General features: G+C 39.0%; 1 protein-coding gene across 2 annotated transcripts in view; it reads left to right on the top strand.

Annotated features, from left to right (window-relative positions):
* cad (carbamoyl-phosphate synthetase 2, aspartate transcarbamylase, and dihydroorotase) overlaps positions 1 to 22,706 on the top strand; it is a 92,291-nt gene extending 69,585 nt beyond the window's left edge. The window contains exons 36-44 of one of the 2 annotated variants that reach the window (XM_078399426.1): positions 3,357 to 3,404; positions 4,106 to 4,266; positions 4,865 to 4,939; positions 7,935 to 8,147; positions 9,234 to 9,359; positions 13,197 to 13,352; positions 15,445 to 15,546; positions 19,585 to 19,679; positions 21,165 to 22,706. In XM_078399426.1, coding sequence (XP_078255552.1) covers positions 3,357 to 3,404; positions 4,106 to 4,266; positions 4,865 to 4,939; positions 7,935 to 8,147; positions 9,234 to 9,359; positions 13,197 to 13,352; positions 15,445 to 15,546; positions 19,585 to 19,679; positions 21,165 to 21,267 — 1,079 coding nt within the window. In that variant the 3' untranslated portion in view covers positions 21,268 to 22,706. The remainder of the gene's footprint in view (positions 1 to 3,356; positions 3,405 to 4,105; positions 4,267 to 4,864; positions 4,940 to 7,934; positions 8,148 to 9,233; positions 9,360 to 13,196; positions 13,353 to 15,444; positions 15,547 to 19,584; positions 19,680 to 21,164) is intronic. The other variant, XM_078399427.1, reaches the window with a different exon arrangement.
* Positions 22,707 to 27,438: the final 4,732 nt, after the last annotated feature.

Raw genomic sequence — 27,438 nt, 5'->3', positions numbered from 1 at the left:
TCATTATTTTAAGAAGCATGGAATGGCAGTATGCAAAGAAAAATAATTTTGTCTATTTCAAGAAGATTGTAATGGCTTGGTAAGCATCTAAAGCTTAGTTATAGCTCGTGCGGCAAACCATTAATGCAAAAAAGGAATAATTGCCAAGTCTGGGACTCCCACACACATGCAGATAGTGCATGAATCCTGAACTTGGTATTGCTTGGTGCCTTGTGGTTCAACATTCTCTTCCACTGGACTTCATGTGGAGATCAGCAGCCCTATGGTGATCAGCAGCAGGAGTTCCATAGTCCTGAGATCGCCCAGCATGAATGCCCACTGCACATTTCCACCATTAATTCTCCCTGTCTTCCGCTACAGTGCTGGAGTCCCCAAAAGTTTGAAGTCAGCCAGGTAGACTCTTTCCTATTAGCATCTGGAAAATTTGAACGGTATGCTGCTCCGCAGTGAGCCTGTTCCAAGCCAAATATTTCCAAGCAATGTTCTTTACAGTTGGAGTAATTTATAAATGCCTGATGTTCTCATCAGACTTCTTCTGATATCGTGCAGCATTGCAACACCAGTTTTTTAATTTCCTTGAGTGGGAGACTGTTGATTGTTGTCAGCTTCATGGTATAATCATGGTCAGCGCAGACTTTCATTGTCATTTTCATTGCAGAATCTAGACTAGAGTTTTGTGAATTGGTTGTGTCAGTGATAGCACTGAATAAAGGCTTTCAAGTCCTAACAACTTTGAGCATTATAGATACATAGAAACATAGAAAATAGATGCAGGAATAGGCCATTTGGCCCTTCGAGCCAGGACCACCATTCAATATGATCATGGCTGATCATCCAAAATCAGTACCCCGTTCTGGATTTTTCCCCATGGTTCCTTTAGCCCTAAGAGCTAAATCTAACTCTCTTGAAAACATCCAGTGAATTGGCCTCCACTTCCTTCTGTGGCAGAGAATTCCACAGATTCACAATACTCTGGGTGAAAAAGTTTTTCCTCATCTCAGTCCTAAATGGCCTACACCTTATTCTTAACCTGTAACTCCTCGTTCTGGACTCCCCCAACATCGGGAACATTTTTCCTGCATCTACCCTGTCCAATCCTCTAAGAATTTTATTTGTTTCTATAAGATCCCCTCTTATCCTTGAAAATTCCAGCGAATCCGTGCCCAATCAACCCATTCATCATACGTCAGTCCCGCCATCCGGGGAATTAACCTGGAACCTACGCTGTACTCCCTCAATAGCTATGTCCTTCCTCAAATTAGGAGACCAAAATTGCACACAATACTCCAAGTGCAGTCTCACCGGGGCCTCATACAACTGCAGTAGGACCTCCTTGCTACTAAACTTAAATCCTCACACAATGAAGGCTTTCTTCACTCTGCTGTACCTTCATGCTTACTTTCAGTGACTGATGTACAAGCACACCCAGTTCTTGTTGCACCTCCCTTTCCCCTAATCTGACACCATTCAGATAATAATCTTCCTTCCTGTTCTTGCAGATTTTATATGTTTCTATAAGATCCCCCACACGTCTAAATTCCAGCTAATACAAGCCCACTCGACCCATTCTTTCATCATATGTCAGTCCCGCCATCCCGGGAATTAACCTGGTGAACCTATGCTGCACTCCCTCAATAGAAATAATGTCCTTCCTCAAATTGGGAGACCAAAATTGCACACAATACTCCAGATGCGGTCTCACCGGGGCCCTGTACAACTACAGTAGGACCTCCTTGCTCCTAAACTCAAATCCTCTCGCAATGAAGGCCAACATGCCATTAGCTTTCTTCACTGCCTGCTGTACTTTCAGTGACTGATGTACAAGCACACCCAGGTCTCGTTGCACCTCCCCTTTTCCTAATCTGACATCATTCAGATAATAATCTGCCTTCCTGTTCTTGCCACCAAAGTGGATAACCTCACATTTATCCACATTATACTGCATCTGCCATGTATCTGCCCACTCACCCAACCTATTCATCACCCTGCAGCCTCACAGCATCCTCCTCGTAGCTCACTGCCACCCATCTTTGTGTCATCTGCAAATTGAGAGATGTTACATTTAATTCCCTCGTCTAAATCGTTCATATATATTGTAAACAGCTGGTGTCCCTGCACCGAGCCTTGCGGCACCCCACTAGTCACTGCCTGCCATTCTGAAAAGGACCTGTTAATTCCTACTCTTTGTTTCCTGTCTGCCAACCAGTTGTCTATCCGTGTCAGTACCCTACCCCCAATACCATGTGCTCTAATTTTGCACACTAATCTCTTGTGTGGGACCTTGTCAAAGGCTTTTTGAAAGTCCAGATACACTACATCCACTGACTCGCCCTTATCCATTCTCCTTGTTACATCCTCAAAGTCCAGATTATCACATGCTGAATTCCATTAAAGGAAACTTTAAGTCACATCGCATCTTTGAAAAATGTGAAATTTTACTTACAGATTAAATGTCAGTTATATTGTTATTAGATTTTGTGGCATTTGCTACTTTGGCACATTGTCTAACCACCCAGAAAATATGGGTAGAATAGAACATTCAATTTTTGTAATTTAATTGCACAAATATTGTGGGTAGTACTGTCACATTATCCATAAACAAAATTATCCATTATCCATAATTAATGCTCTGTTTAATTTGCTTTTTATAATAAACTTATTAAATTATCAGAATTTGTGGGTAATACAATCTAAGTAAATAATATTTCATATTTTTCTCATTTTCTACCCTCATAGTCAAATGTAATTAAAAGAGCAAATCAGTCACTATTCAATCAATGCATTGTTCTCAGTTTGTAACTTGGAATCTTCATTGTTCGGTTTGTAATGATAGTCCAGCTCTTTCCTGGTTGGTATGCATTCACACAATGAATCTTTAACACAGTCAACCCTTTTATTTAACGCAAATTGGCACCTAACAATGGTTTTGTTCACTAAGATGAAAGGCAGGGAACATGCTCGACATTATATTTCAAATACAGATTTGTGGAATCGTTGCTTTGAATGGGCTGGGAAGAAGTCTGAAATGAACAAGACAATTCTTGTAATATATTTGGATGCAAATCTATAGCTTTATTGCAACAGGCACACTTAACGATTTAACACCTTTGTTTTCAGTGCTATTGGTATAATCACTTGGCTGTGAATCGCTTAAAAGGATTTCTCATATTAATGGCCTCATATTATATAATGGATTTCATAATGGAAGTATTGACTTTTCAATAGCACTCGTGGATCGCATAGAATCACGCCCTCTCATCGTCACATGAAGAAATGTTTTTGTAAATTGCAGCGCGTGCTTATCTTTTCTAATTGGTTCAATCACTTGCTGATTCTGCTTGCTCTGATTTAAACAGCTGAAGGAGAATACAAGGACAAAACAGTCAAGAAATTCATCGAACAAGGTGTGAAATGCAGCTGCAGTTAAAAAATTTCAGTACTCTGGAATGTTGGTAATTCTAGCGGCAGATAACCCCAGCTTTTTTTCTCCTCTGAGAATGCTTTGCTGCTTTACAGAAAAGTTCTTTTGCAGTATTGAATCTGTTTCTTCTTTGCATGTCATTGTACTGCACAGCAGTCAAATCTGAGTGAAACGTGCTAGTGCAGATTTTGATAGTTCTGATAATTTAATGTTGCTGAATTTGGAGTTGGCTTGTCTTATTAATACCGATTAAGAATTCGGGCTGCTTTTCTGCTTTGGTTTGCAAAATAAGGTTTGATGTAGAGGCACATGTGCATGTCATGATGAGCTTGGGCCCTGGGCACAGTTGGTGGATTGTATAGTGGCACTCATAACTGCACAAGGTTTTGAATATATAATTGGGTATTGGTGCAATAATTCATTATGAACTTAACAGTACAAATTTTGCTGCTTGGTTTGAACAGACACATCATTTTTAAAATGAAGTTAACACCTACCTTTTCATGATTCAATGAATAATTTGCATTTTTAACAGGTGAAGCTTAATCAGTTTTCTGTGAATAGGTACGAAATATAACTCGTGAACCTAAAAGAATTTTGCAAGGCAAACTGAATATTTACATAAGAGTATGCTTTTCACTTCAACTAATTTTGATCATCTATTTGTTTTTCTTTTGTCAAAAGATCCCATGAGTCAAGATGTTTATGTATATCCTCCTCCTGTCTCGAGGCTTCTATCACCACAGAATCTTGCAGCACAAGCTGCTCCTCATCCACACTCTACTCTTTTACATTCTTTTGTTGGACAGCATGTTCTGTCAGTTCGACAGTTTTCAAAAGACCAGGTGATCACCTTTTACTGGTTTTAATTTATAGTTCTGATGCTATATGGTTTCTATTCTGGTGCTGATCTTTGTTGTGTCATGAAATTGATGTTAATCGACATGCCGTCATCTTGAAGAAGGGTCCCAACCTGAAACGTCACCTATCCATGTTCTCCAGAGATGCTGCCTAACCCACTGAGTTACTCCAGCACTTTGTCATTTTTTGTAAACTATCAGACAATAGGTGCAGGAGTAGGCCATTCGGCCGAGCCAGCACCACCATTCAGTGTGATCATGGCTGATCATTCTGCAGTTCCTAGTGTCTGCACCAGTTTAAAATTGAAATGAAAATCCCAATGGTTGACTAATATGACTGTCCTGTGTTAATCTGTCCTGTGTAAATGTTATTATAGTACTTGCATCTGGCAGCTCGTTCCATCTATCCACCAATTTCGATCTTGATTATAAAGCCCATGGAAAAGTAACTAATTGTCATAATGTTTCAACTGTATGAAAAGTTGTAACAGGTGTCCTGATAAAGTGTTGATTTCTTGTATATGCACATCTGGAATTATTTGTGCATATTGATATTCTGATAAAACTTTGTTTTTTATTGTAGTTGTCGCACTTGTTCAATGTTGCTCATAACCTGCGTTTAACAGTGCAGAAAGATCGCAGCTTGGATATTCTGAAGGTTTGTCAAACAATTTTATTTTAGTTTATAATATTTAGAAGCTGGGTGTTTTTGTTTGGTGTGTTTATATCATTTAGTGTCAATAATAGTGATATTGGTCAAAATGTTGAGAAACCTCTCGTGTCCAGAGAATAATCTGAAAGGATGCAGTTTTTATGAAATTCTATCCGAAGATGTTGTATTTGACTACATAATTTAACATGAGTCAATTTATCAAACAAGTGCACATCTTTATTTCTGGTCTATGCAGAACTGAAGTGCAACTATCAGGTCTGAGTAGCCTAGAATGTAAGAACGCAGTAAATGAGTGAATGGCAGGGATAGGCTATGTGACCTCTTTGTCAGATCATAGTCCTTGATTTCTCTGTATTCTGGAAATCTGTCTGTATCGTCCTCGTGTATATATTCTATGACTTGATGCCTGTCATTGAAAATTTATGACACTAAGAATAAATTTCTCCTCATCTCGGTCTTTGGTAGTTGAGACCTTATCCTGAGACTTTGGTATTGGTTTATTATTGTCAAGTGTACCAAGGTCACAAAAGCTTTGTTTGTTTTTATACTGTCCATGAATACAATCAAATCCTACATCAAATACAAGTTAGAGGAAAATACCAGAGTGCAGAATATTGTCCCCTCATTCTTCCCTGGCCAAAGGAAACAACCTTATTCCACTGATCCCAAGAAGTCCTCTTATCTGTTTCAATAAGGTTAGTTTTCATTCAGAGTTATAGAACCAATCTATTCCGTCTTTCCTAGTAAAATAACTCCTTCATCCCAAGAATAAATCTAGGGAACCTTCTTCAGTGTCTCATATCTTTAAGTAAGGAGACAAACTATATAGTGCTACACATGTGGTCTCACCAAAGTCATGTACAATTGTACTATGCTTGCTTAGTACAATTTTTATCCCATTTCCTCTAACTGGATGAGGGAACTTCAAACATCATCTCCTCGATGGTGGGGCCCAGAATGCAAGTGCTGTAGAACAGTCAATTTGGCTAAAAGTCTCAAGTAGGTGATGTATATGTGCTTCCTCTATATAGAAACATAGAAAAATAGGTGCAGAAGTAGGCCATTCGGCCCTTCGAGCCAGAATCGCCATTTAATGTGATCATGGCTGATCATCTAAAATCAGTACCTTGTTCCTGCTTTTTCCCCCATATCCCTTGATTCCTTTAGCTCTAAGAGCTAAATGTAACTCTCTCTTGAAAACATCCAGTGAATTGGCCTCCACTGCCTTCTGTGGCAGAAAATCCCACAGATTCACAACTCTCTGGGTGCAGAGGTTCTTCCTCATCTCAGTCCTAAATGGCCTACTTATTCTCAAACTGTGACCCCTGGTTCTGGACTCCCCCAACATTTGGAACATTTTTCCTGCATCTAGTCTGTCCAATTCTTTAAAATTTTATATGTTTCTATAAGATCCCCTCTCATCCTTCTAAATTCCACAGATACCAATCTTCAGCCAATTTCCTTAATTAAGAGTATTATCAAGAAACAGCTAAAACCCCACTGGTTGGAGCAAAGGTTGTGGCACCACCAACATCCTGGCTGTTATACAGAAGACAGACATACAGAACATCTATGACACTCTTGTCTCTCTGAGAAAGTCGAAAATTGTCCGGGGATAACAAAATTTATGTCAAATCCAATTCAGCTATTTGGGCAAGAATCAATCTACTCTCAAAAATGAAACTTGGTGTCTATTATGTTGAAGATGCTGTTAGATGATATTCACCAGTGTCCTGAACATACTAGTCCTATTTGAGTTTCACTGCGACCATTCTGCTTCAGACCTCACCAAAACCTTGGAACAGATGTTTACAATGGTGCTGAATTTGAGAGGTGATATGAGAGTAACCTCCCTTAATATATTGGTAGCTTTGACCAGGTGTGGCATCAAGGAGCATAGTCCGTGGACATCAAGGTTGATAGCATTTCTCACATAGGAAGATGATTGTGATTGTTGGAGGATATTCAATGTTGCAGCATGCATTTTCATAGGCTCAAACATCTCAAAAATCTTGTTCAATTAAATTCCTTCCACCCAATATTCGGAAGTGGGGATGTTCGCTGATCATTATACATTTGTTGCACCTCTGCAAATAAGCAGTAAAAACTTTGACAAACGACATTAGGCTGATGAGTGCGAAGTAACATATGTGCCATCACCAACCAACAAGAAAGAATCCATCTCACTTTGATATTCAGTAATGTTACCATCACCAAATCCCCATCTTCTACTTCCTTTTATGTCTTTGGTGATCAGAAACTCAAGTGGACTGGTCAGAGCAGGCTGGCTACAAGAGCAGATCAAAAACTAAGATGCCATCCATCAACCACTCCATATGCGTATGCCCTTCACTACAGTGTGTATTGTTTATAAATGTACTGTTGCACTTATAGCACTGACAGCACCTCCCAAACTAGCCTCGTTCACCAAGAGCAAGTGCTTAGACGCTTAGACACGAGGAACTTTTACCAGCAATAGGTTCCCTTCCAAATGACCCATAATTTGGACTGGGAAATAAGTTGCTATTCCTGATCAATCCTGGTCTATACTTTGGAATTGCTTCCCTACTATTATTGTGCTATAACCTTTGATGGAAGGAATTCAAGAACATCCATCATCACCCTATCCAGATCTGAAGATGGCTGGAAAAAAATTGAAGCTGTGGTTAATGTAAATATGTTGTCACAAGTAGGTGGGGACACTTCAAATTCAGATAGTTGTGAGAAGAGGAAAACTCAGGTTTGTATCTCATTCTGTTCCCACATTTCACCCAGGCTTTGAGATTGTATTTTAGTGTGATGGCGGACTGGAATGTCTTCCAGAGGTGGTGGTTGCAAAATGAAATTATGAAAAGACAATATTCAGGTTTAAGTAAATTATGAAACTTTTAGATAAACAGGAACTGTAATCTGAAGTAGTAAAAGCACCAGGGCAAGTGTCAAAAGGGACATCCCAAATCTATCCTTTCTCTCCTAACAGGGTAAAGTTATGGCTTCCATGTTTTATGAGGTCAGCACAAGAACTAGCACGTCATTTGCAGCTGCCATGCAACGGCTTGGTGGTTCTGTGATTTACTTTGCCGAGGCAACTTCATCTATGCAGAAAGGGGAGTCTCTCCTTGACACAGTGCAGACAATGTGTTGTTATGTGGATGTAGTGGTTCTTCGCCATCCTGAGCCAGGTGCAGTTGAGGTATGTATTTGAATCATTTGACTATTGAATGTTACTCCAAAGTTCAATTTTCCGAGTTCATTAGCAGATAATTGGTGACTTTAAATAGACAAGTTGTCAGCTGTATGTACATTTGGCCAAATGACTGAGAGCATTGTTTTGTTTTTTACACACAGCACAGTCAACATTAAAACTGAGGTGTTATTTTTGTTTGTCTAAAGCTTTTATACAAAATACACACTTGTTTTGGATACATGCATTTTGCATTTGGCAACAAGTAATCAAACAAAAATAAGTTTGTATATTACGACCATTTTGAACCTAGTTATGATATTATTAAGAGTGGCAAAATTATAACTGACTTTATTGGACAAAAATACATGCAGCTAATTGAGATTTTTTTTTTTAAAGTTAGATTTAATTGCATTTGAACAATGGGCTACATGTAGTGAATTGTTGGTTAACTACAATGTTCTCAGTCCTGACCTCTGTACCAGCATGTTGCAAAACAGAAGTCGGCAGGGTATTTCAAGTCAAATGCTGCTACATCTGATTTTCTCTGCTGCTGAACAGCAACTTCATATTTGGCTTGTCAGTTTTCGGCCACCCATGTTATTGAGCCCCTGTGTATTTGAAGAGGTAATTAGTCTGGACTGAAAAGACTAAATTAGATTATTGTATTTATATTTTCTACGTCTCTTGTAATAATAGGCATCCTAGTCAAACTAGAAATATATTCAATTATAGAACAACAAAGTTCTCTCTCATCCTATTTACACAATGGAATTGGGACTCGTGAAATGATGGAATCGGAACTTCAAATTGCTCGTGGCCAATTGTGAAAATATTTTAATATGATTGTTAACAAGCGGTTAAGATTTTTATTCTGTAAAAGAAATCACATTTTGGACTTTTGAAAATATATTAAATTGTGTAAAACATTTGAATGAGGGTCAGAAACTAAAGAATGTTATTGGTTATATTGGGCTTGTCTGGATTGCATCTGGATTGTATTGATTAATATAATTTTAATTTCCTGTTTAATTGTACATACTTTTAACTTCAAGTCCAATACTGACGAAGTAGCACCCAATTACTTTTTTGCAGCTTGCAGCTAAAAATTGCCGAAAACCTATTATTAATGCTGGAGATGGTGTTGGTGAGCATCCAACACAGGCTCTGCTAGATATTTTCACTATTCGTGAGGAGCTGGGCACAGTGAATGGAATGACGGTAAGATAATAGATTTTCTTTTGAGTATAAATGATAATTTTCAGCAGGGTCCTGTGTCTTGTTCTCAACAAATTAAAATTTGTTTGTATTTCTCGCAATCTATTTAATATATGGGCTGAGTAGTGCTGGTTCAATTTATACTATTTGTGCTGTTGTAATGTTTGATATTGCTAAATCTATTTTAAGCATTGGCCAGTTATACTGGTGGTAAGAACTCTATCAGCAATTGAAATACTGCACCAAAAATTGCAAATATTCAGATCAGGTAACAACCTTGAGGAGAGAGAAAAAACGTTCATCTTTCAGGTAATTTCTTTGTTGCTTTTCAATAACAGATATGCTGTCTATTTTATTTATTTGATACCAATCTAAGGTATTGCATTTGGTAGAGTCATAGAGCTGTATAGCAGAGAAAAAAAAAGTCCTTTGGCCCACCTTGCCCATGCTGACCAAATTGGCATATTGACCTAGTCCCATTTGGCCCATATCAATCTATACCTTTCCTGTCCATATCTTTTAAAAGTCATTATTGTAACAGTTTCCTCTGGCAACTCGTACTCTTTGAGTGGAAAAGTTGCCAATGAGGTCCCTCTTAAATTTCTCACCTAAAGCCAATTGCCTCTAGTTTCCTAGCTTGTCCTTGCTGCCCTTCTTAAATAAAAGTACACATTAGCCACCCTCCAGTCTTCTGGAACTTCGTTTACGGCTAAAGGTGATGCAAATATCTCTCCAAAGGCCTATTGCAAATTTCTCTCTAGCTTTCTGCAAGATGAAAGATGTACTTCTGACGATGTAGTGTCAGGCCCAGGTGATTTATCCATCTTAATGTACTTTAAAACTGCCAATACCACCTCTTTGGTAATTTGTTTGCACTAACTACTGACCTTGAAGAAAACTGCCCTGAAAGGTTTTTTTTGTGGCAAATAAATCTTTTCCATTGGTGGTTGAAATGGGATCCTTGTCGCTCATCAGCTATTATCATTAAGCTGTTTATGCAGCCAATCTCATTAAAGGATGCTTTAATGGATCAACACGAAGAAGGAAAAAGGTTAATTAACTTGAACATCAAGTAAATATTTTTAAATTCATTTTGTTTTAGAATATTTATCGTGGAGAATAGAAGCACAATGTATAAAATATATTTTTTAAGTCAGAGTCTGCTAAATGTTAATCCCAGTTTATGAAACCCACTTGTATCTCGTGCAATAAAGTGAAATATTTTAATGATATTTTCAGCAAATGTTTTGTAAATGACTTCAAGTTCATGACCATGCAGCCGGTTTCCTGGGATGCTTTTTAGTTGCAAACAGCAGAACCTGTGAATTACAGTAGAATTGTTGAGAGTGAATGTGGGATTTCAGTGTCAAAACTACACTGCATGGAAATCCTTCAGTTGCTGTTGGTTTAATGATATAATAATGATAAACACCTGTGATCTCACCATATTTACAAATTTGGGCCACATTGAATTCAATAATTAATGCAATAATTGAAAAGACCATTACTTTGAATCATAATTTTATACATTTTATAAACACCTAGAGGTTTGAATGTAGCATATTAACATTATCTTCATGGCGTTTTCTGCTTGGCGTTTCTCAATTCACTGCTTTGCTTCATCATATATTCGTTCTTTAGTCCTGCCATCATCTGAATCAAGTTCAGAATCGGAGCTAATTTCTTTGGTCAGTTTTGGTTTCTCCATCACTGATCGTTTCAAGAGGAGCATTGGTTGCACCAATTTGCTGGGTTATACCACCTGCTTCACTATCGTGGACATGGGTATGACGAAGCTTTTCCAAAATCTATATACTAAAACTCTTGTTTGTTCGCTTGTTCCTGAACAACAGCTAAAACGGTACATGATAGCGCGACAATTTTAGGCCAACCTTACTCACCGTCATCCCGTGGCCCTATCGAAGAAGTTTCATTGAAATCAGTGTTATATTTTAAAGTTATTCACATTATTAAGTGTTTTAAAATGCGCATACGCGCAGTTAGGGCTCCGTTGATCTGGTACTTACGTAAGATGGCCGCCTCATCCGCGCATGCACAGAACAAGCGCATGCACAGAACAAACGCGTCCGCACCTGCGCAGTTGGGGCCCGTTGAGCAGGGCTCGGCCGCCTGTCTCTTGGGGGCGGGTTTGCCGGCTCCGTAGCGGCGGCAGAGCCAGGCCTGGTGCCGGGGGAAGCAGCTGGAGCCTAGGCCTGGACGTGACCAGGAAACCGCTAGCCTGAGGTGGGCCAAGGGGAAAGGCAGCAGCAGCGGCGGTGAGGCCGGGCATTGGTGGAGGCTGAGGCCTGGCACTGGGCCTGCCCTCGGCTCTTCTGTCCCCCCTCCTCTCCCCGGCCGGCTCAGCACCTTCCCCACGCTGCGCGGTGTCCAGCGGCTCAGCAACAGTGGGAGAGCCGCCGCCGTCTACCACTGAACATTCCCACACCGGGATGGGACAGGACTCTTTCTTCACTCACCCCCGCTCCACCAGTGGCGGCCGCCCGGGCCGGGAGGCAGGTTGCTACAGCAACTGCGGATTGCTCCTGGGGGGGGGGGGGGGGGGGAGGTGAAGGTGGAGTGGGGGGGATAGGGGACTGGGGAGGAGGGAGTGGAGTAGGAGAGGGTGCTGCACCAATGCAGGAGAGGTAACCCTAGGGGGGAGGGAGGGAGGGGGTGACGGAGGGAGGTGGAAGGGGGAGAAGAGGAGTGGGGGAGGAGAGGGTGCTGCACCAATGCAAGTGGTTTGGGCCCAACGGGTCCACTTGGTCTAGTTTCAAATAAAAACAGGAGTAGAATTAGATTGTCCTACTGCTCTGCAATGCAGAAAGATTGTGGGTGTTATTTTACATCGCCACCACTTTCCCCTCAAAAATTCTATAATCTCTTACCGTACCTTTCCTCAGCGACTGAGACTACACAGCCTTTTTAGTTAAAGAATTCTAAAGATATATGGTTTATGGGTGAAGACATTTCTTGTAATTTGTCCTGAATGGCTGATTCCTTACGAACCCCAGTTTGTGACAGGTCAAGTGACCCCTCTTATCATTCCATCTATCCTATGAAACCCTGTAAGAATTTTGTATTTTTCAATCCGATTACTTCTCAATCTTCGAAACAATGATTCTTAGCTCATTCTATTTAATTTCTCTTTCCTTGATAAATTTCCTCCCAAACTGGGAACCATTTCCTTTTTCAAGAATATTCTTCCTTAGTGTGGAGATCAGACACATTGATCCAGGTGCAGTTACTAGGGCTGCAGATAATTCCTGTAAAATGCATTTAATCTTCCACAATATATTTTTCAAAAAAGGGCAGCTTACCATTTACCTTCCTACTTACATTTTCCAACGGAATAATGGTTGCTGATTTGTGTACGAGGACACTCTGATCCTCTGAATGCGAACACCTCAATTTCTCACTCATAAATGACCCTGCTTTTCTCTTGATTCTACCAAAGTGAATGACTTCCACAACTTCCCTACTGTACATTCCATCTGCCATATCCTTGTCTCTCACTCAGCATGTCTCTAAAAATCGGGTTCAGGGTTACGAACAATTATTGCATTTGTTTCAATTTACAGTAAGCAAGCAGTGTAAGATCTCTTAGCTACATGTTATATTTGCATATGTTATATTTGCATATGTTTTGCCTACAATTCTGCACTGAAAGGAACATTTATTTCCTCATCGGATCATTTAGATCACAGATTGATGAGCAATGGAATTTAAATTAGGCTTCAGGAATATCAATCTGGAGCTACTTTCAAAGCATTCTTTATAATTTGTACCAAATATAATAAAGACATTTTTTTACCAATTGTCATTGTAATGTGCCTACAGATTACAATGGTTGGAGACCTGAAACATGGACGAACAGTGCATTCCCTCGCCTACCTTCTCACATTATATCGTGTTAATCTCCGATATGTTACTCCCAGAAATCTTCGAATGCCCCAAAATATCATTCAATTTCTTGAATCCAGAGGAATTAAGCAGGTGAACAAAAATAATTTGCATTTAATTTAAATAAAATTATTGTAAGGAACTATCGTAAGATAATTATTCTAAGATATTAAGATGTACGGGATTCACAATGACTTGATTGTATGGATTCAGAACTTGGCTTAGTCATAGAAGACAGACGGTAATGGTGCAAGGTAGATATTCTGGCTGTAGGTCTGTGACCAGTGGAATTCTGCAGGGATCTGTGCTGGGACCTCTTCTGTTTGTGGTTTATATAAATGACTTGGACGTAAATGTAAACAGATTGGTGAGTAAGTTTGCTGACAACCAATATTGGAGGGGTTGCAGTCCTGAAGGCGGTTAGAAACAGCGGGACATAGATCAACTGCAGAAATAGGTGGCGAAATGGCAGAGTTTAAGCTGAGCAAGTGTGATGTGTTGTACTTTGGGAGGTTAAATGTAAGGAGTATTCAGTTAATGGCAAGACCCTTAATGGCATTGATGCGCAGAGGGATCTTGGAGACCAAGTTCATAGCTCACTGAGTTATGGTAATTAAGAAGGCATATGGTATGTTTGCCTTCATTGCTAGGCTTTAAATACAGGAGTCAGGAAGTCATGATGCATCTCTATAGGGCTGGATGTGGAGGACTTGGAGAGAAAGCAGAGGTTTACCAGAATGCTGCCTGGATTACAGGGTTTCAGCTACAGGGAGAGGTTGGATGGATGTTTTGCAGATAGTGAAGATGGTTGTGAAAGATTGCAGCAGGATCTGGATTGATTGGCCAGGTGGGTGGAGGAATGGTTGATGGAATTTAATACAGAAAAGTGTGAGGTGTTGCATTTTGGGACATAGAACAAGGGCAGGACCTACACAGTAAAAGGTAGGTCTCTGAGTAGTGTTGTACAGCAGAGGGGCCGAGGAGTACAGGTGAAGGTCGAGTTGCAGGTAGATAAGGTGGTCAAAAAGGCTTTTGTCACTTTGGCCTTCATCAGTCAGAGTATTGAGTATAGAAGTTGGGAGGTCATGTTGCAGTTGTATAAGATGTTGGTGAGACCACATTTAGAATATTGTGTTCAGTTCTGGGAAAGATATTGTCAACCTTGAAAGGGTTCAGAAAAGATTAACGAGGATGTTGCCAGAACTAGAGGGTGTGAGCTGGAGGTTGAGTAGGCTGGGTCTCTATTCCATGGAGCGTAGATGAGGGGAGATCTTATAGACGTATACAAAATCATGAGAATTAGATCGGGTAGATGCACAGTCTTTTGCCCAGAGTTGGGGAATCGAGGACCAGAGGACATTGGTTCAAGGTGAAGGGGAAAAGATTTAATAGGAATCCAAGGGGTAACTTTTTCACACAAAGGGTGGTGGGTGTATGGAACAAGCTGCCAGAGGAGGTAGTTGAGGCTGGGACTATCCCATCATTTAACAGTTAGACGGGTACATGGATCGGACAGGTTTGGAGGGATATGGACCAAGTGCAAGCAAGTGGGACTAGTGTAACCGGAACATTATTGGCGGTGTGGGCGAGTTGGGCCGAATGGCCTGTTTCCACACACTATAACTCTGACTTAGATTGTTATCTCTAGAATGTCAGAGGTTGAGGGGAGACGTGTTAGAAGTATATAAAATTGTGATAGGTATAGATAGGGTAGACAATCAGAACCTTTTCCCCCCAAGGTGGAAGTGTCCAATGCTAGAGGGCACAGCTATAAGATGAGAGGGGGAAAGTTTAATGTTCGTGGCAGGTTTTTCACATAATGGTCGCAGTCTAGAATGCATTGCCTGGGGTGGTGGTGAAGGCAGATACAATAGTGGTGTTTAACAAGCTTTTAGAAAGGCGCATGGAAGTGTAGTGAATAGAGGGATATGGATCATGCACAAGTATACAGGATCAGTTTAACTACACATCATATTCGGCACAAACATTGTGGGCCGAGGGGCCAATTCCTGTACTGTACTTTTCTATGTTCTAAATGTAAAACCTGCCAAACGGGTGTTGTAAGCATGTTTGGGATCAGCTTATTATGCTTATAATTTGAGGAAATAGAATATCATGGCATTCTTAATGTCATATACTGCTGTGCTGCTACTATTGTTTTCTTGACATCTGTCTGTATATACAGGAGGAATTTGACAGTTTGGAAGAGGCCCTACCAGATACTGATGTATTATACATGACTAGGATCCAGAAAGAAAGATTTGATTCAGAAGAAGAATATGAAGCGGTAATGAAAAATGTATACTAAATGGAATCATAGGACTTTCTGTACCAATGCTCTTTCACCTAAAATTATTTTTATTTTGGTTTATTTTAATCAATTTATCTATTTGGATCTCAAAATGATTGATTGATGTATTTAGGAAATTCCTTTTTTGAAAGATAATAGCCTTCCCATTGTAACATTTCAGAAGTTTGGAAGTGCTCCCTGTGCTACAATTCTACAGATTTGATTTTTGTGTTTTCATGTTTTTAGTTTCTTTAACTTATTTCAACTATCTACAATATGAAAATCAGTGATCCTTATCAATGTCCATCTGTTCATATCAACATTCATTCAGCAGCTCTTTGATATAAGGAATGTATCTCAGTCACTTCGGTGTCTATACTCGCCCCATTGCTATATGTAAGCAAAGGCAGGTGAATTGTTTACATTTTGGTTTTTTATTCAATCCAGATCAACTATCACTCTGAGCTGGTGTCAAAATCATTGTCCTTTGAATCCCAAAGTTTTTTTTAAAAATTCAGTACATCTTGAACCCTCAACCTCCTTAGATGGTATTGATTTTATTGCTCAACAGGTGATGCCTGTTAACATGACACAATCTTTAATCTTGGTAGTTATTTTAAATGTTTGATTTTTGCAGTATAGAATCTTATTTCCGGTGCTTCATTTAGGATTTTTTTCTAATGATGCACGGAATCAGATTTCTTAAGCATTTTTATGTGCATGTTTTTAAAAAAAATCATTTTTCAGCTAATGTCTATCAAAGACAAATTATTATCTGAATGGTGTCAGATTAGGAAAAGGGGAGGTGCAACGAGACCTGGCTGTCCTTGTACATCAGTCATTGAAAGTAAGCATGCACGAACAGCAAGCAGTGAAGAAAGTAAATGGCATGTTGGCCTTCATTGCGAGAGGATTTGAGTATAGGAGCAAGGAGGTCCGACTGCAGTTGTACAGGGCCCTCGTGAGACCGCACCTGGAGTAATGTGTGCAATTTTGGTCTCCTAATTTGAGGAAGGACATTCTTGCTATTGTGGGAATGCAGAGTAGGTTCACCAGGTTAATTCCCAGGATGGCGGGACTGACATGATGAAAGAATGGGATGACTGAGCTTGTATTCACTAGAATTTAGAAGGATGAGAGGTGATCTTGTAGAAACATATAACATTCTCGAGGGATTGGACAGGCTTGATGCAGGAAAAATGTTCCTGATGTTGGGGGAGTCCAGAACCAGGGGTTACAGTTTAAGAATAAGGGGTAGGCCATTTTGTATTGAGATGAGGAAAAACCTTTTCACCCAGAGAGTTGCGAATCTGTGGAATTCTCTGCCACAGATGGCAGTGGATGATCAGAAGATATTAGCTAAAGTTTTAGCCCACAGATTAAGTTTAGTTATTGATAAATTAATACACCCTGACCAATCAGGCTTTATATCTAAACGATATTCTTTCTATAACCTAAGACGCTTGTTCAATATAATATACTCAAATAGAATATTAAATGAAAACTTAGCATTCATTTCGCTAGGCGCTGAAAAAGCATTTGATCAAGTGGAATGGCCCTATCTTTTCTCCGTGATGGAAAAATTCCGACTCGGTGAAAACTTTTGCTCAGGGGTGAAACTTTTATATAAAACTCCAACAGCTAGAATATTGACAAACCAAATGTTGTCACCAAAATTTCACTTATCCAGAGGTTGTAGACAAGGATGTCCATTATCTCCGCTTTTATTTGCCCTCGTTATAGAACCACTCGCCGAGAGTATCAGATCACACCCAGACATTCACGGCTATAACACTAAACATACAATTAACAAAATTTCCTTATATGCGGATGATGTACTATTATACATCACAAACCCTGAAATTAGCATTCCGAATTTACTACATCTCATAACTCAATTTGGCTCATTCTCCGGATATAGAATTAATTGGTACAAAAGCGAAATCATGCCAATTACGGAACAAAATCCGGCTATACTTAAACAATTCCCTTTTAAAATTGCCTATGAAAAGTTCAAATACCTTGGAATCTATGTGACTAGGAAATATACTTCTTTATTTAAATCAAATTTCCCTTCTTTAGTTACTAAATTACATAGAAATATCCAATTTTGGAAAACACTCCCCATTTCACTAGCTGGTCGAATTAATGCTATAAAGATGATCTTCCTCCCACAGCTACTATACTTATTTCAAGCAATCCCGATACACCTTCCAAAATTTTTTTTCAAAAAAATTGATTCAATTATTACTAATTTTATTTGGGATTATAAGACCCATTGAATAAATAAAAGACATTTATACAAGTCTAAAACTAATGGAGGATTCGCTTTACCAAACTTCTTATTTTATTACTGGGCGGTTAATATTAAAAATATAACCTTCTGGCTGGACGACATTGATCGGCAACCAGATTGGTTAAAGTTGGAGAAGGAGGATTGCTTACCATTTGACATTGGTGCGATCTTATTCGCCCCAATAATTTTGAATAAAAAAACATATGGAGGAAATCCAATTATACACAGTGTTATCCGTATTTGGAAACAATTAAAACTCACTTTAAAATTGAGTAATTTATCTTTCTTCCTACCCATTGCAAATAACCCTTCTTTCAAACCGTCTGTCTCAGATAGAGGATTCATTCAATGGAAAAGTTATGGAATTAAAATGGTGGGAGACCTCTATCATAAGGGAACTTTTCTCTCTTTTCAGGAATTACAACAGAAGTATGGATTACATGCTAATAATTTTTTTAGATATTTACAACTCAGAGATTATGTAAAATCACATACGCAAGAATATAGATTAAGAGGCCCAGGAATTCTTGATGAATGCTTGAACCGTCACTACAATACAAATAAATTAATATCTTATATTTATAACACTCTTTAGATACCGACATTCCGTCATCAGAATCATATAGATGAGCATGGGAGGACGAATTGGCTCAACCCATAACGCAAGACATATGGGACGAAAGTTTACAACACATACATCAATGCTCGTTAAACACTAGACACTCGTTAATACAATTTAAAATATTACACAGACTGCATTATTCGAAGACAAAATTAAACAGGATCTTCCCAAGTATCTCTCCTATTTGTGATAAATGTCAATTTCAAGAAGCCAATTTTCACACTTTTGTGACTTGTACAAATATGCAAAATTTTTGGATCGATATTTAAAAAATCATTTCCAAAGTTATCGATAACCAACTGGATTTAGATCCAAAATGAATAATTTTAGGATTATCAGAACACATTACAAACTTTACGCTGTCAGAGACGCTTTCTTGACTACAGTTTAATAACTGCGAAAAAAATTAATACTTAAATTTTGGGGGAAAACAGTAACCCCCACAATTAAAATGTGGATTACGGAAATGACCGATACCTTGCATTTGGAAAAAATAAGGTTTGCCTTAATGGACAAACCAGATCTATTTTTTAAAATATGGTCTCCATTTATTGAATTTTTAAAAAAGTAAATGGGTTTGTCACAAAACTAAAATTTAAAACTAAAGTTAAAACTTGAGTTTACGGTTGGATGTACAACTATACTCACTAACCCCCGGATCTATCGCCATAATCTTTATGTTTGTAATTCTCTTTTTTCTTTGCTCTATTAGTTTATAGTCTTTTTTTTTCAGCCTCTTTTCATCTTTATTTTTTTCTTTAAAAATTTAAAATTGAAGCTATGTAAGAACTCTATAACCAGTTTGTCGTTTATTATTATTTGTACATATGCTTTAAAAAATTAAAAATTAAAAGAAGGGAAGAAAAAGAAGGCAGTGGAGGCCAATTCACTGGATGTTTTCAATAGAGTTGGATTTAGCTCTTGGGGCTCACGGAGTTAAGGCATATGGGGAAAAAGCAGGAACGGGGTACTGATTTTGGATTATCAGCCATGATCATAGTGAATGGCAGTGCTGGCTTGAAGGGCCGAATGGCCTACTGCACCAATTTTCTATGTTTCTTCAGAATGTCCACAGCAATCTTAAGAAAATACTGTCTTTTATCTCTAATTGATCTAGTGTTTTGGACAATTTATTCTTACTCCTCATATTATGACGAGAGGCAAGAAAAAGATGGTGGTTATGCATCCACTGCCACGTGTGAATGAAGTTAGGTAAGAGCTTGAGCTAATAAAGTTTTTGTGTGTGTGCTCATGTGCATGGGTCTACTGAAAATATGTGCCTTTTCAGGCATCACTTGCTATTAGAAATCAGAATTACAATGTAATTTATGGTAACATTAAATTGCATGGAATTTACTTGTCAATATTTATAGTGAAAAATGATGGACAAATGTAATCTATTGTCTGTTAATGTAATTGATCCATAAATACAGAGTAGGACATACTAAGAGTCATCCAGGATATAACATTTCTAACATATTACTTTCCATCCACTTTTCTAACATACTGCTTTCTGACACTGAGAAACCACATATGCTCATAACATCCAATTAAACCTCCATTTGGCTCCACCTGTTTTTTTATATTTCTAGTCCAGCTTCCTGTGTGGGATCTGACATCATATTAGATGTACTTAGATTGAGACTTAACCCAGAATACTACAGGTAACGGTACCTGAAGTGATTGTGTATTTCAAAGAAATGGAAACATTAAGCACATTGTTTTTCTTTGATTTCCGGTATCTGCAGTTATTTCTCTTTTAATTTAGCTTATTAATGTTTGTCCTCTTTATACCAAATCTATGCGAATGCCCTTTAGTTTTGCATCTTTTTCTGAATGACTTCTGTTGGAAAAGCTATTTTGGAGATTTTAGGATAAATTTGGGAGTTTACCCTCCAAGGAATAAAGTCCTAGCCTGCCCAACCTCTCCCTTTTGGTCAGCCCCTCAAGTCTTGACAACATCCTTGTAAATCTCTGCACTCTTTCCAGCTTAATTACATCCTTCCTTTAACAGGATGAACAAAAGTGAACACGGCACTCCAAATGTGCCTTCACCAACATCTTGTACAACTATAACAACGTCCTAACTTCTATACTTAATATCCTGAAACAATATCCTGCAACTTTTTTTCCCTCCTTCCCCTTTCTGATTTATCCTCGATCTGAAACATTCAACACTTTTTTTGTTCGTTTTTGAGTATCTGCAGTTTTGTTCATTGTGATTTAGCTTATTAATGTTTGCCATTTTTATACTTCTAAACTTATGCATATGTTCTTTATTTTTACATCCAACATTTCAGGCGTGTCTTTTTTTAAATTATTTCTATTTAAACCATTTTCATTTGATTAGGATGAATTTTAAGGGTGTGATATTATATAAAGGCCACACCAATCTATGTTAACACAATTTTGTTTATAATTGTTTTCATTTTTAAGATTATGACAGGATAGGATGAGTGGATAACTATGACTGTTGCATTTGAGCAGCAATGGAGGAATTTCTCCCCAGCCGCTTTGCTCTCCTTTGATTAGATTGACTAACTCATGAGATTCAAACTATTCCTCTATAAAAGCACATCAATATACTAATGTATGTATATTATATACACATGTATGCGTTTGGGTATATATGTGTCTTATGCATCTTGGTTTATAATTTGTGTCAAGACTGGTAATGTTATTGCTCTTCCTCTTCAGTGTGGAAGTTGATTCTGACCCACGGGCAGCTTATTTTCGCCAGGCTGAAAATGGCATGTACATCAGGATGGCTCTGCTAGCAACAGTTCTGGGCAAATTTTGAAACCATAGACCAACTGAGAACGAGACGAAGGATTACATTTAAGAGAAAATTCAAAAGTATGTTACTTAAAAAAAAATTGAGATCGTTTTCTTGGTGACCATGGGTCCAAAGTAGTGGTGATATTTGGGTTATCTGGGCTATTAACTTGTTAAAATGTAAAAGATGAATTTAATACCAAGGATTCCTGTCTTTAATTCACTCAGCATGATTAAGTAGTATCTGACTTCTTGGCATTATTAAGTAGTATCTGACTTCTTGGAAAATCAGTCCCTGGTCATCTTTCCATTGATAACAGCGGATAGTTTGTACAGTTTCAAACTTTTTTTAACTGCTGCCATGTTTTACATGGCTAGATCCATCTCAACTTACCCAAAAATATAAATGTACGTGACTTGCAGAGGCATAACAGTCTCTACAATTATGGATACTCAGGTCTTTGATATATGAAGAATGGTCTAAAACCACAAAGTGACAATCTTAACAGTTCACATAAATCGTTAAAATTGCAGCTGTTTAAAATTAAAACAACTGTTTAACAGTAACGATAACATACTTAAATTGCTATTTATGATTGTAAATAACTTACAAGACTATAAACGTGCTTGTATCAATTTTTTTCTGTTATTTGAATGGGGGCAAGTACTTGGTTGTTGTGCCTGTAAAGATAATAGAAATTGGAATATGATAGTGTGCACTAAATGTTGCACTGTACTTTTCAGGCCACAGAGCCCGCATCTGTTCAAAATTACCTTTGTATCCGAAACAAAGATGTCTGCTTTAATTCTTATTTTGAGAACACTCAATTGGCAACTTGTAAAATACCTACATTCACAAGATAGTTACAAAAGACATAACTGCTTTAGTTTTTGATGTTGCAACTTTAGCTTGAGAATTCAGATTTCTTTGACTGTTTTAAAATACTCCAAAGTAGTCAAAGAAATCCAATTGTCATACAACTATATAACCTTTACAGTCTACTAACAACTTGAGAATTTCTAAATCTAATTACCATTCTGCATTATTTGGAAAGATAACGATTTGGACACATGACAGTGTCTGAAAGCATATTTAGATTACCTTTAGGTACAACATTCTGTTGTAATAATCTGGCAGTTGGACCAAGAAAAACATTTATCTGTTTTGGGTAAATCAAGCTGCTGTGACTCAATAGGTCAAAGATTTGTGACATTAATAAATAAAATGATGCATTTGAAGCGATTCCATCTGAAAAGAGCACCAAGACATATAAAATGTTAATCTGCTGAAACTTATGTAACAAATTGTTATTGACAACAGAACTTACTCAATAAGCTAGTTTAAAAAGAAAAAAAGAATCTAAACTGCGATTTTGTTCCACTTTTATAAAATACATTTCCTGTACGTGAAATTTGTTGTGAACGATTTTCCGTGAAGATTAACAACTTATTTTTAACTGAATAGACCCAGTTCAATTAAAAAATCTTATGCTAAATCTGGTGTCCAATTTGATCTAATGTTTCCAGAAATCTGCACAAATTAAAATGTTTTGAGGTATAAATACTTGATACATTTTCAAGGAAGTCCTGGCACCCACCTTGTTCAATGTCTATGTTAATGACCAGCCTATCCATCCCAACACCAGGAGTTTCATTTATGCAGATGACCTGTGTATTAGAACCCAAGGTGCTGACTTCCTCGAGGCAGAAGCTACTCTGTGTGAGGCTTTAGTCAACCCGTCCTCATACTAAAGAGAATCACCTGAGAGCCAATCCATCTAAAACCCAAGTCTGCGCCTTCCACTGGAAGAACAAGTATGCAAATCGAAGGTTGAAGACCACATGGAATGGAGTCAGATTGGAGCACTGTGACTATCCAGTCTATCTCGGTGTGACTCTTGATTAATCTCTGACCTACAAAGCACATATCACCAAACTTAAAGGAAAAGTCCGTTCCAGAAATGCTCTTCTTAGCAAGCTGAGTACCTCAAAATGGGGAGCAAATTCTAAAACCATTCGATCAACAGCTCTGGCTCTCTGCTTCTCCACTGCCGAGTATGCCTGCGCAGTATGGGAGTGCTCAGCTCATGCAAGGAAGATTGATCCTGTGCTAAACACAAGCTGTCGCTGCATCAGTGGATGCATGAAACCTACCAAGACTGACAACATCTACCTACTCTCTGGCATTGCATCTCCTGGAATCTGAAGACCAGTAGCCAGTCAAAAAGAACGCTTCAGACAATCAGAGAATGAAAGACACCCCCTACATGACCACCCTTTGCTACCTCAGTGTTTGAAATCACACAGACATTTCCTCTTCTGTCCATCCCCTGGACTGCAGTGCATCTTCCAGAAGTCTCAATCTCTGGGAAGAGAAACTGGGGAAATCTCCGGAAGACATTCACGTAGCAATCGACTCCTCTGAGAAATTCCCACCAGGTTCCGACCAACCGTGGATAACCTGGCGCAGTCTCAACCAACTGCAGACAGGCATGGGAGGAGCAAATAGAACATACTGAAGTGGGGATATACTGAAGATGCGTCAGACTGCGAGTACGGACGGGGCCTCCAGACTATGGAACATCTCCTGAGCTGTGATATGACCCATGCAATGTAAAGGATCTTGCAGAGGCCAACAACGTGGCACTAAAATTTGCTCGCTATTGGCTCAACAGTTGTGTGACACGAAATATATACATAAACATAGCACAAAAAGTAAGGAAATTTGTGTTTGGTAGATTATTTCTTTATTGTAACAATGCTTCTTGGCAATAAATCTTATACCGTTGGAAAGCCTGTTTATTTCCCTTTTAAATGGTGCCACATTTGTAAGGAACATGCATTTGTGGGATGAGCAACAGAGCTGAGTATATGGGTTGCGCCCATGAAAAAATTGCCAAATCTTCTCTGCCAATGCCAAACAGCTTATTCTGCTGTTGCTATTGACTCTTGTTTTGAGCTTCTGGTACCCCCAGGTGCTGACAATCAGGTGCCTGATTGGCAGCATCTGTGAGCATGGGCCCTGCTACAGTGGTCAGTAGGTGTCTGCTCCAAGAATCGGCATGCCACGTTTGACTGATCTTTATAGGGCCCGTGCGATAGGGCAACTTCAAGCTGGTGTTCCGCAAAACCAAGTTGCTGCATTATTTGGAGTGAGCCCTAGTACCATCTCCAAAGTGAAGGCCAAGTTCCATATAACGGGGGATGTCAGAGACAGGCCGCGAAGTGGGCGTCCCAAGAAGACGACACCCGAAGAAGACCGTTTCCTCACTCTGTCAGCACTTAGGAACCGTAGGCTGTCTTCTACAGATTTACAGTCAAGGTTTGCAAGACGATATGGCCGACGGCTCTCTGCCCCGACAATTCGGAACAGACTGCACGCAGCCGATCTCCGGTCTCATAGGGCTGCCAGGAGGCCTGCCATGACTGCCCTTCACCGTCAGGCCCGTTTGCGCTGGTGTCGGCAACACGTGCACTGGAACCTGAACATGTGGAGGAACGTTATGTTCAGCGATGAGTCCAGATTCTGCCTACGGCAGTTGGATCATAGGGTCAAAGTGTGGAGAAGACGCGGAGAATGCTATGCTGATTGCTGCACCGATAGTAACATCTTTTGGTGGAGGCAGTGTGATGGTGTGGGGCGGCATCTCCCTCACTGGAAAAACGAGGCTTGTCATCATTGGAGGCAATCTCAATGCAGAGAGATATCGAGATGAGATTCTGCAACCAGTGGCAATCCCATATCTCCACAGTCTGGGACCGAACTCTATCCTCCAAGATGACAATGCTCGCCCCCACAGAGCAGGGTTTCTCAGAGACTACCTCCAGAATTTGGGAGTGGAGACGATGGAATGGCCTGCCAGCAGTCCTGACCTCAACCCCATTGAACACTTGTGGATTCAGCTTGGGCGTGCTGTTCGTGCCAGAGTGACCAACACAACCACGCAGGCTGACTTGCGACAAATGCTGGTTGAAGAATGGGATGCCATCCCACAACAGTGTGTGACCAGGCTGGTGACCAGCATGAGGAGGAGGTGCCAGGCTGTTGTGGCTGTGTATGGTTCTTCCACACGCTACTGAGGCTCCTGTTTATTAAATGAATAAATTGTTAAATTGCCAATATGTCTTGTTTCTTCAGACTTCAATCATCCAATCCACCAAACAACACCTAACAAGAGTCAATGGCAGAATAAGCTGTTTGGCATTGGCAGAGAAGATTTGGCAGATTTTTCATGGGCGCAACCCATATACTCAGCTCTGCTGCTCATCCCACAAATGCATGTTCCGTACAAATGTGGCACCATTTAAAAGGGAAATAAACAGGCTTTCCAACGGTATAAGATTTATTGCCAAGAAGCATTGTTACAACAAAGAAATAATCTACCAAACACAAATTTCCTTACTTTTTGTGCTATGTTTATATATGTGTATAAATATGATACTGGGACAGAGAAGCGTGACATAGACACCCAAAAATTAATTGTTGTAAAAACCAATGCAAACACATTTATTTACAAGTTTGACAACCGTCTGACTATCAAAAAGAAAGAAGATAGTTCCACAACCGCAAGTAGTTTTTTCAGGTTTAAAATTTACCACACAAGTGTTAACGTACGTAACATGGTGTCTCAATGGCATTTGATTGCAATGGTAGAACTTCTTTTTTCTAATTCATTAAAGTGTAGTTATACATCCTACCCGTGGCGGTCCACAATGAAATTGGACAGTAAACCAATTTATTTACCGTCAGGCCATTTGACAGGTAGATTGGAGGCAACAGTTTGACAGCGTGGGAATTTTCGCGGTGTTTTTGGCCTCCGCCATTACATGTAAAGTGGGCTCCAAACCCAGATATTCAACCCAGAAACCAGATATGTATCTCCCTTACATTTTCAAAGAATGCCCACACACCTTTCACAAAAATCCACGTAACCACTTTAAAATTATTATTTTTTAATACTGCTATTAGTAAACTGGAAGTAAATCTGGTTTATTCCTTGTTACAGTGAAGCTTGGTTTTTAAGTAACCCATACAAGGTGTTATAGTTAAACTCTCAAGTACTTACCGACTTGTCAGTGATTTCAGCGAAAATGAGGACGCCGGAGAAGCATTGACAGCGTGTGAACTTTCGCGATGTTTCAGAAGACGCTGTAATCTCGACCTGACTCGGCTAGTATTTCCCCCAAAATACATTTAAAATACATTTAAAATACAAACAAAATCTTACCTTTCAAAACGCAGACAAGATGGTGTCCGATGGGCTGCGTAAATGCTTTCATTAGGAAGTTAGCGCTGGACAATTGAACGTCTCCTGTACGTAACCAGCAGACGCTTCGAAGACACGAAGGGTCATCAGGCTGCAGCACCGTCAGCAGAAAACTGACAAACTACACTTACCTGCGGGTTCTCTCATGACAGCAATGTAAATGTTTTTATAAGTTGACAGATCCACCAGACATGAAAACATCAGGTTAATGATGCCTGCTTATGTACGTAACGATTTGGACACGGAGAACAAAGTAAGCACAGTATGTCTCGTTTGCTTTAAAGTATGTTGAGTTAAGAATTTTTGGTTTGTTACAGCCAATTGGACATTAGATTATTGACTACTTCTGAACCATCTGACAACTGACATTTTCAGTCTTTGAAATGAAACTAAGTATTCTATGCTTCATAATCCAAAATTTAGGAGAGCCCGTTTTATAGTTGGAAAAAAAAATGCTGCAAACATTCAGCAGGACAAGCAGCCTGTGAAAAGAGGAATAAGTTATCGTGAAAGATCAAACGGACACATTAACACTGTTTTCCTTTCAGTAGATGCTGCTTGACCTGCTGAATGTTTCCATTATTTGTCTTATGTTTCAGACGTCTAATTTCTGTGTTTTTAATTCTGTTTCATAGTTCATCTGCTAGGGAATACTTTTGTAACCATTTTGTATGCAAGAGGATGATGTCCTGCTAATTGATTATGATAGATATCATAATTGAGACCTATTGTCACCACCAGTTTTCCGTCTTTCTTAATATAGGATATTGAAGCCAATTGTAGGATAACACAGATAATCTAATAACAGCTACTTAAATGTAATTAAATTCAAACTTCTGAATTTGCTTCACAAGATTATTTATTTTTGAGAAAATATAAATTCATTGAGAAAAATGTAAAAGTAAGGTTTACTGTCCATATCTAGCCTT

The sequence above is a fragment of the Rhinoraja longicauda genome, chromosome 5 (genome assembly GCF_053455715.1).
Source record: "Rhinoraja longicauda isolate Sanriku21f chromosome 5, sRhiLon1.1, whole genome shotgun sequence".
Lineage (NCBI taxonomy): Eukaryota > Metazoa > Chordata > Chondrichthyes > Rajiformes > Arhynchobatidae > Rhinoraja > Rhinoraja longicauda.
The sequence above is the reverse complement of the archived record's forward strand: the minus strand, read 5'-3'. Positions and strand labels throughout refer to the sequence as shown.